General features: G+C 35.9%; 1 protein-coding gene across 1 annotated transcript in view; it reads right to left on the bottom strand.

Moving 5' to 3' along the window:
• FBXL13 (F-box and leucine rich repeat protein 13) overlaps positions 1-17,515 on the bottom strand; it is a 103,441-nt gene that overhangs the window by 84,654 nt on the left and 1,272 nt on the right. Inside the window, exons 2-7 of the mRNA XM_019474578.1 lie at positions 17,126-17,209; positions 10,953-11,056; positions 8,273-8,366; positions 6,799-6,866; positions 4,938-5,092; positions 2,026-2,135 (exon numbers count right to left, since the gene is read on the bottom strand). Of these exons, the coding sequence (XP_019330123.1) occupies positions 2,026-2,135; positions 4,938-5,092; positions 6,799-6,866; positions 8,273-8,366; positions 10,953-11,056; positions 17,126-17,209 (615 nt within the window). The remainder of the gene's footprint in view (positions 1-2,025; positions 2,136-4,937; positions 5,093-6,798; positions 6,867-8,272; positions 8,367-10,952; positions 11,057-17,125; positions 17,210-17,515) is intronic.

Raw genomic sequence — 17,515 nt, 5'->3', positions numbered from 1 at the left:
CTAGTGTAAGCACTGCTCAGCAACAACTAAAACATCGGTGTGTTACCAACATTATTCTCATCCTAAATCCAAAACACAGCACTGTACCAGCTACTAGGAAGAAAATTAACTCTATCCCAGCCGAAACCAGGACAATCTACATTTCCAAACTAAAACACTGTGTACACTAGTTTGTGCACTCAATATGACAGAAACATACTATTAGCACATGAGAATTTTTCAGACAAGTCTTCAGAAGGTACCACTACTAAAATCTCTCTGATGTTATATTGTATCCAACAATGTATACTGCATGAAAGATACTAAGGTATCTTTCATATATAATCTCAACATGGGAGTAACATTGAATCTCCCTTTTTGTCTTTTATTCTAGTTCTAGAAACAGAAGAGTTTCAGGGGTTATAAAATTGGTTTTCATTTGAATATTGCTACAGGAAAGAGAGGAGAAGAGAAAAGAAAGAGGAAATATGCAGGAAAGGAGAAGTTAGGAATAAAGAAAATGGGAAGGAAGAAAACAGAGGGATGGGAAAGCCAGAAAGAACAGAGTAAATGGAAATAATGAGCTTTAGATTGTAACTTCCCATTCTGAAAATTTATTTGCCCTTTGCAATGCGAGTTCTTCTGGCCCATTAAGTTTATTACATATTATAATCATTGACGGTTTAATTCTGCATTTTAAAATCAATCAATGTCATCTCAGATGCCCTGGATTATCCAAGATATCTGCAAAAGACTGACGGATACGACACAGGACTGGCAGAGGACTCTTGCACTTCTTGAGCTTTAAGCTGGAGGCCTGTCTTGTCTAGCCTTGTCTGAGATATCCCAGGGCATGCTGAATTACACCAGAAACCTATGTTTAGGTGACTTAGTTGCACCCAAAATGCCTACAAAAGTGTACACAATACAAAAGTACACAATCAAAAAATGATTCAGTTATATGCTTTCTGTTATATGCATTCTAATCTAATTAGGGAACTCAAACCAATCATTGCAACTGCTATTAATGGAAAGAATTTAAGAATATTACACCCTAAGAATGCCCCGATACACTCCAGAAACAGGACATCTTTTGTGCACTCAATCTAGTCAGACTAACACTTTAAGTATTTTAAGATACCAGCAAGAAAAGAGGAGAAAGAAAATATATGGGAGAGAGAAGAAACAAAAATAAAAGTGAGAGTCTACCAACTAATCTGAGAGAACAGGGAAGAAGCAGGACTAATGATAGGTTTACTCCAGAAAGGATTTGACAACTGGTGTCTGGCAGCCAGCAATTGATAAATTGTCCACAGCTTGTTTCCATTCTGACCATCCTACATTAGGGGAAGGAAAAGGAGCCAAGCAGTGGGAGAGCTTTATCTGTGTGAGTGTGATTTTTGGACCCCCCATGGTATTAGCAGTGGCTGGGTCTTACAGCTCCCATCTCTCCCCTTCCCCACATGGTATATGCTGAGTATCCCACCAAGCATTCTCTTCCTTGGCAGGAGAAACCTTCCCAGAAATGAGAACAGCCCTGTTTTTCACAGTGAGACCAGACAGGGCTGCTGGCAGTGGGGCATATGGGGCTGTCCATGTGCTGCCTACTCTCAGGCAATCACAATTTTGGTTACCCCACACTTTAGCGGAGGAGATGAGGTTACTGAGGCTTCTCCTCACTCTGCAGGAATCTACACCTCTTGGATTTTGGTGGCAGGGATCCAGAGGCATCATCTTTTCTGATTATCATCTCAACTGGTAATACTACCCCTAAGACATCAGCCACCTGATCCAAGCCAGGTAGGTCACTGATAATATACAACAACACTCAACCCCTTTTGCTGCTTAAGATATAACCAAACTTTTACTTGTAGAATATAGAGGCAATGATCTGCTTCCCATAACACCGTAAGTACTAAATAGTAGTATTAGTAATAGTACACTAAAATGCTTCATTTAATATTGATAGAGCTGTTTTTCCACAACAATTGGAATTAAAGGAGTTAATCATTGAGCTTATTATATTTAAAGTATTATACCGCATACCTCAAAATACGCTTTTGTTTTCAAAGAACTGTGGGCCTCTGCATGCCAAGCTTTCATGACAGCATTTAAATATATTTTGTTAAAGATCTGCTGCAGTCTCTTCGCTGCCACTGAAAATATACATAATTATACCAATTTGAGGACTACAAGTAAGAACAAGTATGTCATTTAAATGCTTTAGATGAATGACTGTCTATCAAATTACATTTCAATAAAATAGCTACTCAATTCAGCTTCTGTAAGGAAATAAATAACAACTTTTTACAACAGATATAATTAAGACCGTTGCAATAGGATAACAAGTTAGCAGGCAAGGCATAAACAGGACATATGTCCAATTTATCAGAGTTGTGTATAAGACATTACTGATCTACAGTTTGATCTACCAAATCACCCAATAATTTCACAGAGCTTGGAGCTGCAAGATGTATGCAGACCTCAGTGAAATAAAATACAATAACAAAACTTTAATAATGTTTCAGATGGCATAGAAGTCAAAAGTCATGAGAATAAATTCAGTAAAGTCAAGTGCTAAGTGCTACACCAGTATTAAACGTACAAAGAACAGTAAAGCAGCTTAGGAAAGATCATGTGTTCATTATGAATCAATGTAAATATTAAAAAAAAATTACTTTTTAGAAAAATTTGAAAGAATTGCATTTTCTTTATCCTGCACAAAAAAAGCATCGGGAATACTGTAACTGTCCTTCTATATGTAAAAGGTGTTACAAATGCAATCAAGATAAAATGCTCTTCACAGCCACTGAAATAAAACCAAGAGGAAATCAGTGCAATTTTCTGCAAAAACTGAAGTCATCAAATTTTTTTTTGTCAGTTAACTTTGTAAAAAAACTGCAATAAGCTACAAAGGGAGCTGAGAGACTCTTCTTACTTGAGACTTTCAAGAACATACAGCTGTTTAAGTAGCTTAGCCCTATATAATCCTATCTAATGGACAAGGACTAAGCTTGATTAGTGTGACATGCAATCTTCACTATCAAAAGAAGGATTAAAATGTAAATTTTGATCTATTAAATACACACTATAGAAAACTGCAATAAGCTACAAAGGGAGCTGAGAGACTCTTCTTACTTGAGACTTTCAAGAACATACAGCTGTTTAAGTAGCTTAGCCCTATATAATCCTATCTAATGGACAAGGACTAAGCTTGATTAGTGTGACATGCAATCTTCACTATCAAAAGAAGGATTAAAATGTAAATTTTGATCTATTAAATACACACTATAGAATCATTTATCTACTATTTTTTAACAAAAAGGTGTCTTAAAATTCAACTTTAAATTATTATAAAGGTACATTTAAGATCCATTCTTGCTTGTGAAAAAAATATCAGTGTGTTTCAAATCTGGCAAGAGATGCAATGTTGACAATATACACCTAAGTTTGTTTTCTGTTACCTGAGTCATGCTCAAACACTATGTGTTCTAGGGAACATACTGTGTGATATTGCTTAATTATACACTTTAGTAAGTGTACACTTTACACTTTAATTACAAACTTTAACAACTTCTTAGGCTATAAAACCAGTAAGGTACAGAAACTGGAAATATTTGCAAAGCAAGTACCTACAAAATAATATCAAATTTTCATTGCCCAAAAGACCCAAGGGAGGAAGGCAAAAACTGTCAGGACTGCAAGGGAAGTCCAAACTGCATCTACATCAATTTGCTCTGACTTTCATCAATCGGGGTCTAACAGCCCACTGACCTGCCTCTTTAGTTCTTTCTCACAACACACTGTTCACTCTCGAACTTTTTCCACAGACCACTCCTTCATTGGCTGTGTTCATAGTACAGTAGAGTTCGACGATAAGCAGATTCCAAAGTGATCAAATTTTATTTAAGAAAAAAAAACCACCACCTTTTTTTTTTCTTTCTTTAATTCTCTCTCATTCCAGCAACCTTGTTTACAGCGCAATCCCACAAACAGTTATACTGGTACTAGTCAAGAGTCAACGAACAGAGTCACACAGCCAAGAATGACTGAATGGCGTTTCTCTGTATGTCAGCTTTGTCACGGAAGGAATTATATTGTGTAACTATGCCCTCTAGATGTCTCCTCCTCTGCTTCTGTGAATTTAAGATTAATAAAAGTTGCCTTGGCTGAAAGTAATATTTAGAAGATAATATAAAAGGAAGTAATAAAAAAGAACAGGAAGTCTCTGAAAACTGCCTAGGGGAGTGAGACAACAGCTTGGGCCTCCAGCTCTGTGAGAGCAATGTTTGAGTCATACATAACTGCCTCAGCTCCAACTCAAAGCTATAGGTAGTGCTTTTGGCCCATTCTTTACTTTTATGAAACTTCTGTCTGAGTGGACTCAGGTTAACAGAGTCTATGTTCACAGCTGCTGCTGTGTGGAGACATTTAAAAACACCCATAGTCGCAGGATCTGTAGAACACAAAGTCTCAGGCAGAACGAACAAAGTAATTATTTTTTCCATCTTCTGGCTTTTTTTATTTTATTTTGATCTTCACCCCTTCCCCACCTCTCATCATGCATTCCCTCTAACTGAAGCCAAGACTCCAACTCTGTGATCCTTCCTGTTTTATCCCTATCACTGTACTCTTCACCTCCCAGAAAAGCATCCTGCCTCTCTCCACCCTGTACTTCTGACATACACTCCATTTCCCTAACACCTCCCAAGCCTGCGTTGCATCAGCATCACCGCTCAGTCTTTAGAGAAGAGTACCAGCACCATCTGTCCTAGCAAAGAATACAGGGAACTGCCTTTCACAGCATTCATGGCATCAAGTTGCCACAGGTCAACCAATGAATGGCATCCTGCAAAAAGATAGCTAAATTGTTGCACCAAGCATATTTAATTCATACAGCATAATTTTCTTTTATATAACGTATTTTTTTCTTATGCAAAGCAGCTATATAGACTTACATGTCATTTTTTCCTTGTGAATCTGCACCCACGTGCTCCACTTCTGTATAATTACGCTTAATATTTGGATGTTATAATGGACTACTGCTAGAGCCATCTTCTGCTTTGCCTTTTTTCTTTTGTTCTTTCTCAGCAGATTATATTTTATCCATCTTCTGAATTTTAAAACAGAATGAGTAATTTAATATGGCTCCTGACCTGAATGAAGTAAAATCTATAAAACTCTGTAATTTGCTGTAAAATACAAAGCAGTCAAGCTCAACAATATGAACTTCTGAATAGAACTGATGTTTGTTATTTATAATTTAAATAAAATATGCATTGATAATATTATTCAGTAGTAATTCATTCACTCATTTTAATAAAATTTCTACTTGTTCTCAATATTCTACAGTATCGAGCAATAAAACTTGCTTTCTTCCTCCATCATATACTCCTGCTGCTGTCAGCTATACTTTAATGTACAGATCTGTATTTATAGAAGGACATTTGAGTGCTTACACAAAATAATTTAAAAGTGCTAGATGCATGCATTTACTTAAGTGCTATTTACATTTTCTTGGCAATACAAATAAAAATTAATGTAATAGAATACCAATTCAATTTATATCTCAACAATTTTAACCTTTGGTAAAAATCCCATTTCTCTTCTAAGCTAAGTAATGAGAAACAATTAGGTTCAGAACAAAAAATGTATTTCAAATGAATTGTATGTCACTGATACATTAAAATACACCGTCTCTCCGTATCTGATTTGCTGGAAAGACTACTGAATAAATTAGACTTTATATGACTACTTTCATTTGCCAAAATCCCCCTCATTTCAAGTAAAAAAAAAATTAATTTTATTTCATATAGTTGGGAGCAATTATAAATGGAACATTCTAGTGTTCCAGTCCAACTTCTGTGATAATTAAACAAAACTGTTAGCTCAGACAATCTTCAAAATGCTGCTGTAAAGGAAAAAGGAATAATCTTCCATGTCCCTGGTGTATAAGACAAAAAAAAAAAAGTTTCTCTTGTAGCAAGGAAGACTCAGGAATTAGGAAAATATTTCTAGTAGAAAGGACTATGAAGTACTGGAATAAACTGCCTGCAGAGATTGTCATGTCTCCAACACCTGTGATTTTTCAGATGACTAAAAACAGCCTAGACAAATGTTTACCAAAGCTAACCACAGTATAGCTTGAAAATCTTCACCTCCCTACCAATCCTGTGATTCTGTGATTCTTAGTAAGGATTTACACCAGTGTTCCTAACAGAGTTGTACCTCCTATATAATTAGCATTGTATGCTTTTCAAAACATAATAGCCCAAACTTATTTATTCTAAAAGGAGGATCATTAAATTTTGATACCCATGCTTATAACAAAGACATCAGTGAACATGTTTATTTATTGTGATTATCATATTTTAAAACATGTCTATGTATTATCCCCATTTTTAAAAGGAAAAGTTGGATTACATAAAGTATGAGTTACCTAATCCCAAGCATAAAGGAAACGGAAGAAAGAGCAGAAGAGAACCCAGATCTTTTACTTGCAGAACCAAACGCAAATTATCCTTTTATTCCTGGGTATACTACCACATTCCTGGCAAATAGAGCTGATTAAAGTACAGAAATGTCAAAGGACTTTGTTCAGGTCTGGAACAGGCAGAAACTCAGAATTGACTAGTTTTAACACAGAATAACACTGCTGAAGACAAATAAAGCCACCAAATGTAAGTTTCTAATCTTTCTTCACGTTGTTCTATTAAAATGAAAACTTTTTCCTCCCTCAAAGGAACTACATAAATATTGCTTTGGTGAAAGATTTTTCCTAAGATGTTCCTGAGTTATATTTAAAATGCATATACCTACCCAAAATACAGCTTCATTAAGTTTCTGCTGTAAAAGTCCCATGCTTTGGCACATAATTCTTCAGTCATCTAAACAAATCATTTATGACATTAGTACACAAAACAGTGCTGTATTATGAATATTTAAAACAGAAAAAATATGAAATCTTGTATTTTCCATGTTGATTGGTGCAAATTAATGTATCTATTTTAAAGAGACGAATGTTCAAGTATAATTTTCTGCGTATAGTTAGAAGTACTTTGCTACCAAATTACACCTCTGTTTTTACACACAGAAGTTAAAGGAAAAGCTAAATTAGCATACGAAACAGAACTAATACGTGTGCTTGAGGGAAAGCTCAGTAACTGAAATTCAGTCTTTCATCCCTCATATCCACTCTTTTATTGATCAGCTGTATCCACCAATTAAGCATATTAAACAAATACTTCAGTTACTCTTTGCAAAAATCTTTTCATGACCCATTGCTATGTAAACCATTTACCACGATTATAACTCATAGGTATTTTAATAAACCTGTTAGAACCTGTACAAAATCAAAATTGTGTAAGACTACAGGCTAAGAATATCCCTGTAAAAGAAAATACGGTCCTTTGCAAAGGAATTGTGGTTGCAAATAGCAACTGGGCCTCAAAAAATACTATTTTTGATCTCATTTATTCTTCTTACTTGTAAGAAAATCTATAAGAGGATTTGACTGCCACATGTTTGTATATTTATACATATACTGTATAAATCAATCATTCTACTTTTAGAATGATTAATGTAATATTTGAGTGGTTGGCAAAAGAGGAAACAGCTGAAATGAAATTGCAGTAAACTCACAAAACAAATGTACTAAGAGAAGACAAAATTGAGTACAGTTATACAGAGGTAACTAAGAGAAAAATCTGGTCACACTGCATGCCAACTTACTGACTAAATCGCTTAGACTGCTTCCTTGCATGGCCACACAGCAACTTTCTCCTTCTCCGAATGTTTTAAAATAACAGTTTTTCTTCTCTACAGGTGACTTTTTTTGGATCAGTAAAACCAAAATGTTTACCTCCTTATTGTTTTATGTACATTAATACTGCATTTAACTGTAATGATTAATTGTTAGCGTTGATAGCACTTTCCAAGATTTATCGGTTCAAGTGTAATTTTAGGAATCAGCCTAAGCAAAACTAAATAATGCATAGAAAAAACATGTTATTGAAACTAGATTCATCTTTATGTGGAACTCTTTTTTTAAATTAAGACCAAATACAAACCAGAAACTACTTGTTCCCTACCATATGCCTAGATGCTATGCTCACCTCTGATGACATTAGTTTTTGGATACAAATCAGCATCAATAGAAAGAAATGTAAAGTATCATTCCTCGCATTAGCTGTAGAAGAGAAACATGAGAAAACTTAAAAACAGAATATGAGTATTCTGTATTAGAAGATTTGTTCTCAGCATAGAGTTAATGCAAACATTCAATGATTTTTACCAGTTGTTCACCATCTAGTCCAAAAACAGTGTTCAGGTAAGTTTCTGAAATCCTCTTTAATTTTGGGTGTAAGGACAGATCAATACTCATACACCTTTAAAAGAGAAGTAAATTATATTAACCACATTAGTATCCCCAAAAGAAAATGCATCTTTTCTCTGTACCTAATAGATTATAGTTACGTTATGGTATTATAATGTTGTTATTAAAGGATTAAAAGCTACATCACTTTCATTACAAATACCTATAGCAGCCATTTTTAAAATGTGTTTACAAAATATGAAAACAAATTATCATGTTTTATTGCTACTCTCAGAGCTATGTTGAAATACTGTGTACATCACTGCTTAATACATTCCATGTAATACCTATCTTGGACATTTCCTATCAGATTATACTATTTTGTTTCTCATCTTACTATTGACTGAACAGCCATTTCAAATTTTCAGTAGTTGGAGCAATGTTTCCTGCTGTTGCAGACAGGCCATGCCGTGTCTAGGTAGGTAAGCTGTTTTGTTTTCATTTAAAAAAAAGAAGACACACTGCAAGAGCCAAATAAAAAAGACTATGCTGCATTATGCTTCCATGAAAAATAGGGAAATAAAAAGTATTTACCAGAGGCCAAAATTAAAAGAGAAATCAAGTCAGTTTTCAACTTCCAAGACGTCATGAATAACATAAACAAGAAAACCTCAACATTATGGTTCAGGCTGTTGGTGCACCCTGTGATACGAGGAATTGTGTTACCCCACGGAGAACCTCAGGGAAAGGACACAATAAGGGCACAAACCTGCATCACCCACTGTAATGATTTCACCTGCTACCACAATCTACCTAAGTCAGTCTATGAGTGGATGCAGAGCAGTTAGGGGTCCAGACAACTCCTGAGGTCTCTGCTTGAGTGGGCCCAAAGATTAAGGATTTATTATCCACTTCCTACTGAAAACTTCAACCAGAAGTGACAATTGCACAGAATATAACAGCGAGGTAAGTACCTCCCTGGCTAGCCCTTTGAAATTACAGCTTCTTCACACTGCAAAAGATGCCTATTTTCCTAGCATCAACCATGACTTTGTCCATTATATTCCCTTACCTCTTTTTTCCAACTCTCATTCTCTAAGTTTTTCTAGCTCCTGTCTAAATTGATCAGTAGCATCTTTTGGGGTCAGTTTTAATCCAGTGATGAACACTGCAATTTTCTGACAACGATAAGGCATTTTACAGAACTCAGTATCTCAACAGAACAGTCCCTTACTAAAAAGTTGTATCAGTGACAGCACACCTACTTAACCTGAACTCTAAAAAATTATATTGTTTACATGTAACACAGAATTTAATTTATATCATTTGTACTTCCTGTACAAAGTTCTTTCACTCCCCAGCAGAGTTTTTGCCTCCAGGCATCCTTATTGTTATGACATTTTTTTCACCTTTTTTCTTCTTATTCCCTTGCACTACAATCTCAGAAAAAGTTCTTTTCAATATTTAAACTTTTCTTGCAGCTTAATCCTGACGAAATTGTAAAACATCAGGTTTGATTATTGCACAGCTGACACCTACAAATGAAACTGCATGCTTGGATGAAGTCCAGCGAGTAAAAAAAGAGGGTGCTCCATCTTCTTAGTGATTCATGTCAATGCAAATACCATTATAGCTTGTTGCTCTTCCCTCTGCACCAACTGAGGTTTTTTTCTGGATATTCAAAACCTTCAATGGACCAGAATTTATAAACCTCAAAGATGGCATATTTACAAAACCCAACTTTTCTTGAAACACACCTGAACCATTAAATCACTTAATTATATGTGCAAGTAAAGCAGGAGAGGAAGTAACTTTCACAGGAGCTGTACCAACAGTAATAAACATGCTTCAGAAAAAGGTAAGAACATACGATCTCACAATATTCAAAACTAATGCAAAACTCTGCCTCTTGTTTTCTGCACAGTAAGCTAAGAATACACATACACACTTTCTCTCTTTTGTCAGGTACAGACTAACTATAAATTAATCAAGGGCTTTTTTTCTAACAGTGGGCAAAAAGCACTAACAAGTCTGAGAAAAAGCACTTGCTGTGAAACATATTTTTTAAAATTCAGATGGCATTTTTAGCCTATAGAAGTTGCACATATTTTAGAGACCAAAGCCAGCTCCCATTTGAATCAATCACAATATTCTTGAAGATTCCAGTGTAAACAGAACTAAAGTCTTAGTCTTTTTTATCTCATGCTGTGATGACTTCACTTAAAAGGGTGAAAGAACACACAGAGAAGAGGAAAAAAGAGAAATACTACAATTGATGATTCAGTCCTTGAAGGCCACATCCCTGGTTCATATAGGTAAATATACCGTGGACAGCAATGAAGTTATAACAAGTAACACTACCTCAGTTCCGATTACCACAAAAGTAAGGGTTTAATATATTAACTAAACAAAGAGGAGCATATTCATTAGATACTCTGTAGACAAGAAAACCATAGATACCAAAAGAAAAATATTTTCTGTGTTTTTAGAAGATATTGTCTTACTGTATTTGCAATATCATATGCCATTAATATTTGCAAAAAAAAGCAATATTAACATTTAACTTGCAGTCTACACAGTAGATGCTGTGCCATTTGCATGTTTTAAAAGTCCAAGTTCAATATAGCACATAGTGCACACACAAACGTTTAGTATGTACCATAAGACACCATCTAATCCCTTTTCCATTATTTCTCTGAGCTTTTCTTCTAAAAAGGTAAGTGGATCTTCTGGATGCATAACAATTACACCACAAAGCAGCACCTGCAAAAAGAAACTGCAAATTAATGCCTTTGTGTTAACAGCAAAGTAGCAGCTAGATATGAAACTGTTAAAATAAACACAAGTTTACCAGCACCTTTTAAAATATAGTAAAATAGAGGCATTTCTTTCTGTCACTTACCTTCCCTTTCATTCAATTTTTAAAGGTAATATTGCATGTATCAGCACATTTCAACTGCTAGACTTCAAAGCACTGGGTTTAGGATAGTAATAAAATATGTGGTATTTCTTTAACAATTCCTACTAAGAATTTCATTGCTTTTAATGTGCATTAAAGAAAGAATATATAGAAAATTGTATAATTTTATTTACTTAATGAAAACCAGAATTTAAAACAAGATTAATCCTGTGTAGTAAGGAGTGTGTTGAATGGGAAGCATGACCAGAAATTGATCTTGTAACCAGTATTGAAAACAAAATGAGGTTTTAAAAAATATTTGCTTTTCAGGATTGTGTTATCACACTACTTTGCATTATCTTTTAGTAACAATGCACAATAACCAATGAACCATTTTTCTCATTTGTCCTTTAGCTGTCTTCAGCTAAAGGACATAGACAATTTATTTTTGGATTGTGAGCTCACATACAGCAGGAACGTCCAAAGTATATTGATTTTTAAAAGTATATGGGCAAATTCATAGAATCATAGAATAGTTTGGGTTGGAAGGGACCTTTAAAGGTCATCTAGTCCAACCCCCCTGCCGTGGGCAGGGACATTTTCAACTAGATCAGGTTGCTCAGATACATTGCAGTTATTTAAGTGAATATTTAATGGAAACTATAAACTGGAAGTTTTTGTGCCTGGTAAAAATTTCAAAACATGACTGTGTCTCTTTAACTAGACATTAATCTACATTAATGCAAAAAGTGCTGCCCTGGGACACACTCTTTTGTTTATATTTCCCTCTGTTATAAAGAAACTAGCTTTTATCACAAAAACAACATCTGAGTTTTTAGATTTTCTTCCAGCCCTGACACTTTGAGAACTGTTTTTCTTCACCTCCGCCCACTTTTCACTACCACCACTCTCCATGGTGCAGCTGGATGTTACACATCTAAATTTTGCCATTCAAAGTCTGCTCTAGCTTCTATAAGCTCATCACCAAAATTCTGACTATGCAATCTCACCATCCACTCATGTTTCATTTTCCCAAACCATGGCCTTTCACCTGTGCATTTGTGAATGGGTGGGTAGAAATACTTTCTCCATTTTCTAACATCCATATTGATTCTGACTTGTTATTACTGTAATACAACTGATCTATATAAATATAAAACTACATTTTAAAACCAGGAAATATCTGAAGCAACTGCTACATGTTTGAAGGATCGAGACAATACAAGAATATAATGGTTTACTCACTGTACAAACTCAAATGATGCAATACTACTTTCCTTTCAAGACATGGCCTCTTACTATTATTAAATTAATGTGGAGCATGTGCTTGAATCCTTTTCAGGAATCAGGGTGGGAGGACAAGGGAAAAGAGGAAGGCTCTAAATCAAAACCATGCTATGGATATAGAGCAAAAGCCATGCACAACAGAGAGGCAAGAAAAGACACCCTGTCAAGTGGACCCTCAGCGTGTAGAGGCAGAAAGCAGGGCAGGCAGGTGGAGGGAGCAGCCTGGAAACTTTTGCATGCTAGAGAGGCCTTCCACATGCTAATCAGAATACTATGTAAAAACAGAATTGGACAATAATGTAAACTGGAAGGGATCTCTGAAGGTTATTGAACAGAAGTTGTGGATGCCCCATCACTGGAAGTGATCAAAGTCAGGCTGGACGGGACTTTGAGCAACCTGATCTAGTGAAAGATGTCCCTGCCCATGGCAGGGTGGTCGGACTAGACAATCTTTGAAGGTTCCTTCCAACCCAAACTGTTCTATGATTCTATGATTCTTTGATTCTAAGACCAATATGAAAAGGCGAAGAAAAATATTTCTTTATGCACAGACACAACGAAAGGCAACTGCCTTCAGTTTAGATGCCTTGAATATTTATAACACTAATCAATACACTGATTCCCACCTTGGCATCTCTTCAATCTTCTTAACAAAAATGTAATTTGCAAGGTAAATCTTGATGGTTGACTATATTAAGAAAATATTATAAATCTACCACTTATCGTTGTAAATCATGACAGGTAATATCATTTTAAATAATATACAGGCAGTTAAATGGCTTTCATCACAAATTTTCCTATGGACAGATTTCCCAAAGCCAATCCCAACGCTGGTCGGCTACTCCCTCTGCTGGATTAAACCAGTACGTGTCTGCCATACGAATGCCATTCCGCCCCCCCCCATCCCCTTTTTCAAACAAACACAAACAACTTTTCTTCCTTTGGATGTTCTGAAAGGTCTCCAACACAGGAAATCCAAACTATCCAACCATATACTGGAGTGCAAGGCCTCTGTTTAACAGTTGGGAATTCCTTTATAAAACTTAAATAAGGAAGGAATTGTAACACCTGGTCTTGCAATCCTCATTCAGGTACTCTTCAGTGATGCTTGGGCCAGGTGTAAAACCGAAAACAATTAAGCCAAACCTGTACAAGTCTGGCTCTTTCTATTAGACTTCTACAAGAGTCTCAACAATTTGAAAGTGTCCATCTACAATTTTTCTCAACCTATACATTTTATTTATTCATAACATTAAACAACTAAAAGTATACTCATACATCAAATGATCATTAGTCACATATCATCACAACCCCCAGATAACCAACTACCAAACAAGTATTTAAAAAAAAGAACAAAAAAGCCCAACAAAACTGCCACAGTGGAACTAAGTTATCAGACTAGAATTAAATATTTAGGTCAGTTTTCATATGAACTGCTTCTATTCATCAGTCTGAAAAAGCTCATCTGTTGTTTAAAAGTTCACAAAGGAAAAGTCCTAAAATCATGCAGCATTCAGTTTAAAGCTCAGTAATGGAAGAACCAATTTCAGCCTCCCTTCCTGTGTACATTTAGCAACTGTTAAAAATACATTCATGCCTACTTATATATATTCTTATTCCTTATTCATGTGTGAAAGAGAGCTATTGAGGATCAGCATATTCATCATCTGAATAAAATAAAATATTTGATACTGATATCCAACGAGTTTTACAAACTCTTCAGCTATAACATTTTTTCATAACTGAAATTACCTCAGTACACAGAGCAATAGTTTTGTTGATGTTAACAGACATTTTCTAAACAGCAACTTCTATTTATTTCTAACACCAAATAGACAGCATGACTGGGTGGCATGGATGATGACTATCAGCTGTGCCTTAGAAAATATTTCCTAAGAGGACGAAGAAACATCCATGTCTTGTCTACGAAGTTTTCAAAGCAAAAAGTTTCAAGATCAAATTTCTATGCCTCAAAAATCAGGTAATCTAAACACAACATACTCATTTTTACCAAAAATTCTTAACAGTGGTATATTTTTATCATTTTCTCTTATTCCTAGTCCTGGACAAACCAACACAGCATCTACCCAATAGTAATTTATTAGAGATATAACAAGTTTTAAACTTAGTGATTCTCCCAAACCCCATAAGCTATCCAGAATCAGTAGATGCCATTGGGTGTAGTTTTGTTAACAACTCCTGTTGTTTTCTTGCAAACCCTCATAATGTGCAGTGCTTTTCCAGAAGCACCTACTAAAATCAAGAGACTGTGTGTTTTCCTGCTGAATATCAAAAAATGAATTAAACAGTCTCCACAAAGACTCTCTTTTCTCTGAAGCTTGGATAAAAGCCCTTGCCCATGGTTGGTTTTGATGTGTTGTGACTACTGCCTCTCCCTGCTCACCAATAATGATCTTACTGTATCTTTGTGTTTTTCATGCCCATTTGCGTTTCTTATGTCCATTTGCTGACTCACCATCAGCTTATAAGGCACTTGGGCAGGGAACATCTTTTGATAAATGTACAGCACCTAGCACAACATAATATCCCGAGTCATTACCTAGGTTTCTAAGCATTACGATGATGATGACTATTACAAGAAGTAGTATGAGATCAATATACAAAAAAAATTTACCAAGGAAGATATGAATTTTGTATGTCCATTTGCTGACTCACCATCAGCTTATAAGGCACTTGGGCAGGGAACATCTTTTGATAAATGTACAGCACCTAGCACAACATAATATCCCGAGTCATTACCTAGGTTTCTAAGCATTACGATGATGATGACTATTACAAGAAGTAGTATGAGATCAATATACAAAAAAAATTTACCAAGAAAGATATGAATTTTATCTTGATTTGTTGCTACAAATGTGTTATTTCCCAGCCTCATGCTTCCAGTGCTGAAGATGTGCTGTTCACTGTATATTCAAATTACATTACCATTTATACATTTTAGCTACTCCGTAACACCTTGCTTAAATGTCAATGCAGTGTTATAAATACTAAATATTATTTCATGTCTATCTGCAATAAGAGACTACACCCTAAAACCAGATGCATTTTGCAAAGACAGTAAAAGCCTGCCATTCCCAGGAGGAGTTCTAGCAAGGTGGGCAGCAGCCCAAAGCAGCCAATTAACAGTGATAATGAAACCGATGCAAAACTGTGACAAAACAGTTGTCAACTTTGTCTCTTCTGGAGACCCAGAAAGTCTGGTCTGCTGCTGCTATTCCTGTGAGGGGAAGAGGAGGAGAAGAGGAGGGCGTGCAAAGCACATAATGAGGCCAGGACTGGCCATGAGTTTCAGCTTTCCACTAACCCAGAGTAGAAAGCCTGGCTTCTCTCTTCCAGAGCCCATTCCTCTTCCTACCTAAATGGCCACTTTAGCCATTTACCCTTCGTAGCAAAATTCATTTGGGTCATACAGCAGAAAAATCTTAAGCCAGCTTTGCATCCATATTTAATTTTAACATTGTAAGAATACAGCTACTAACAATAGTGAAAGTCCTCATGCGCATAGTGTTTGCAGGATTATAGTTTGCCTGACTTTTTATGGATACTGTTTAAAAGTAAATCTAGATGAGGACCGAAAGAGAGAAATCAGACAGAACGAAAGACTCAAACGCAGCAGGGAATCCCAAATTATTTGGACATGATTATTTGGACTCCAACTGTGTTTGGACCATGTCCAAACCACAACCTAATCATAAAAAGACTTAAGCAAATGGCCATTTTAGAACTCTATATCCTTAATTTTGAGAATATGTGTATAAATGTTCATAGGTCTTGGCTTAGCTTTGATGTTCCTTAATACAGGGGCCAGTATCATCTCATTTATCTTCACACCAAGCATACTGTAACTTCATAAAGAAATTAAAATGTAATAAAATGAAATAAGAAATATGGCCAGATATCAGCAAGCACCAACCTCTAAGAAACAAGAAAAAAATTATAAAAAGATCTCACAAGGTGAATTTTTAACTGGTTTTAAGAAACTCCCTTTATCTTAATCTTAATTCTTTCATTTTTAGTTTATTAACTTAATGCAACTGTTGCTACAAAGGTATTTATAACTTTTGCTTGGAAATGTAAATATAAGCTATTTTTGAAGTGCTGAATCAAGAAATACACCTCATGCAGATACATCTTATCTATTGTTTTTCTGTGCTTAAAAAACCAGAATGATCAAGAGACAGGCTCTCCGGAGAGGTACTCAGTCTGTGTGGCAGTGCTGCTCTATAATTATTCTAATTGGCTCAAGATTTCTTTATTAATGTTTCCATGGAAATCCTGGCTGTAATAGCTGCTTGCAAATGGGGCCTATTTTTGGTAGCTTAAAAGTATCAGGATGTCTCTTAAACTCGTATTTGTGCATTGTGCCTTTGTTTCAAGGAAACTGAAAAACAGCTGCTGCAGACTTTGAAACAGGCAGAGGTGAATGCGACAAACAGGGAGGAAACTAAAGAAATACAGAGAATCAGGTAAGAATCCTGAAGGCAGACCCACCAACTCTGTTTCCCCCCCCAGTCCTTCACGTTGTGACAGTTTTACTCTCAACATTTCATGGAAGTTTATTTACTCCTGGGCCAATAAATATCTAATGCACCAATATCTGAAACGTGGTCCACTGCCATCTTTACCTTTGACAGGCCATTAAAACGACGGATTGTACCCGCAGCACTCAAAAAGGGAGGGAAGTATCCAGCTGAAATGTAGAGGTACTTCTGCAATTAAAACTGAAGAACTTAAGCAAACCTAGGTAAGGTGCCAGTGCAGCTCACTGCGTTTGCCTTCATTTCAGTCATCGTTTGAGTTTAAATACGGATTAAGAAGCAGAACTACCTTGTTCCATCTTGTTTCTATTTTCCAAGTTTTCATAAATGGTTTGAAGCAAGCTATTAACAAAAGCAGAACAACAAAAACATTCCCCACACCAGCAGAGAGCAGCGTTAGGTGTGTGGAATACCCTGGCCAACGCTGAGGGACCCAACGAGCCGGTAGCGGGGCACTGCTGGGGGGGAAGGGGGGCC

This window comes from Aptenodytes forsteri, unplaced genomic scaffold (assembly GCF_000699145.1).
Source record: "Aptenodytes forsteri isolate BGI_AS27 unplaced genomic scaffold, ASM69914v1 Scaffold137, whole genome shotgun sequence".
NCBI classification, from domain to species: Eukaryota; Metazoa; Chordata; class Aves; order Sphenisciformes; family Spheniscidae; genus Aptenodytes; species Aptenodytes forsteri.
The sequence above is the reverse complement of the archived record's forward strand: the minus strand, read 5'-3'. Positions and strand labels throughout refer to the sequence as shown.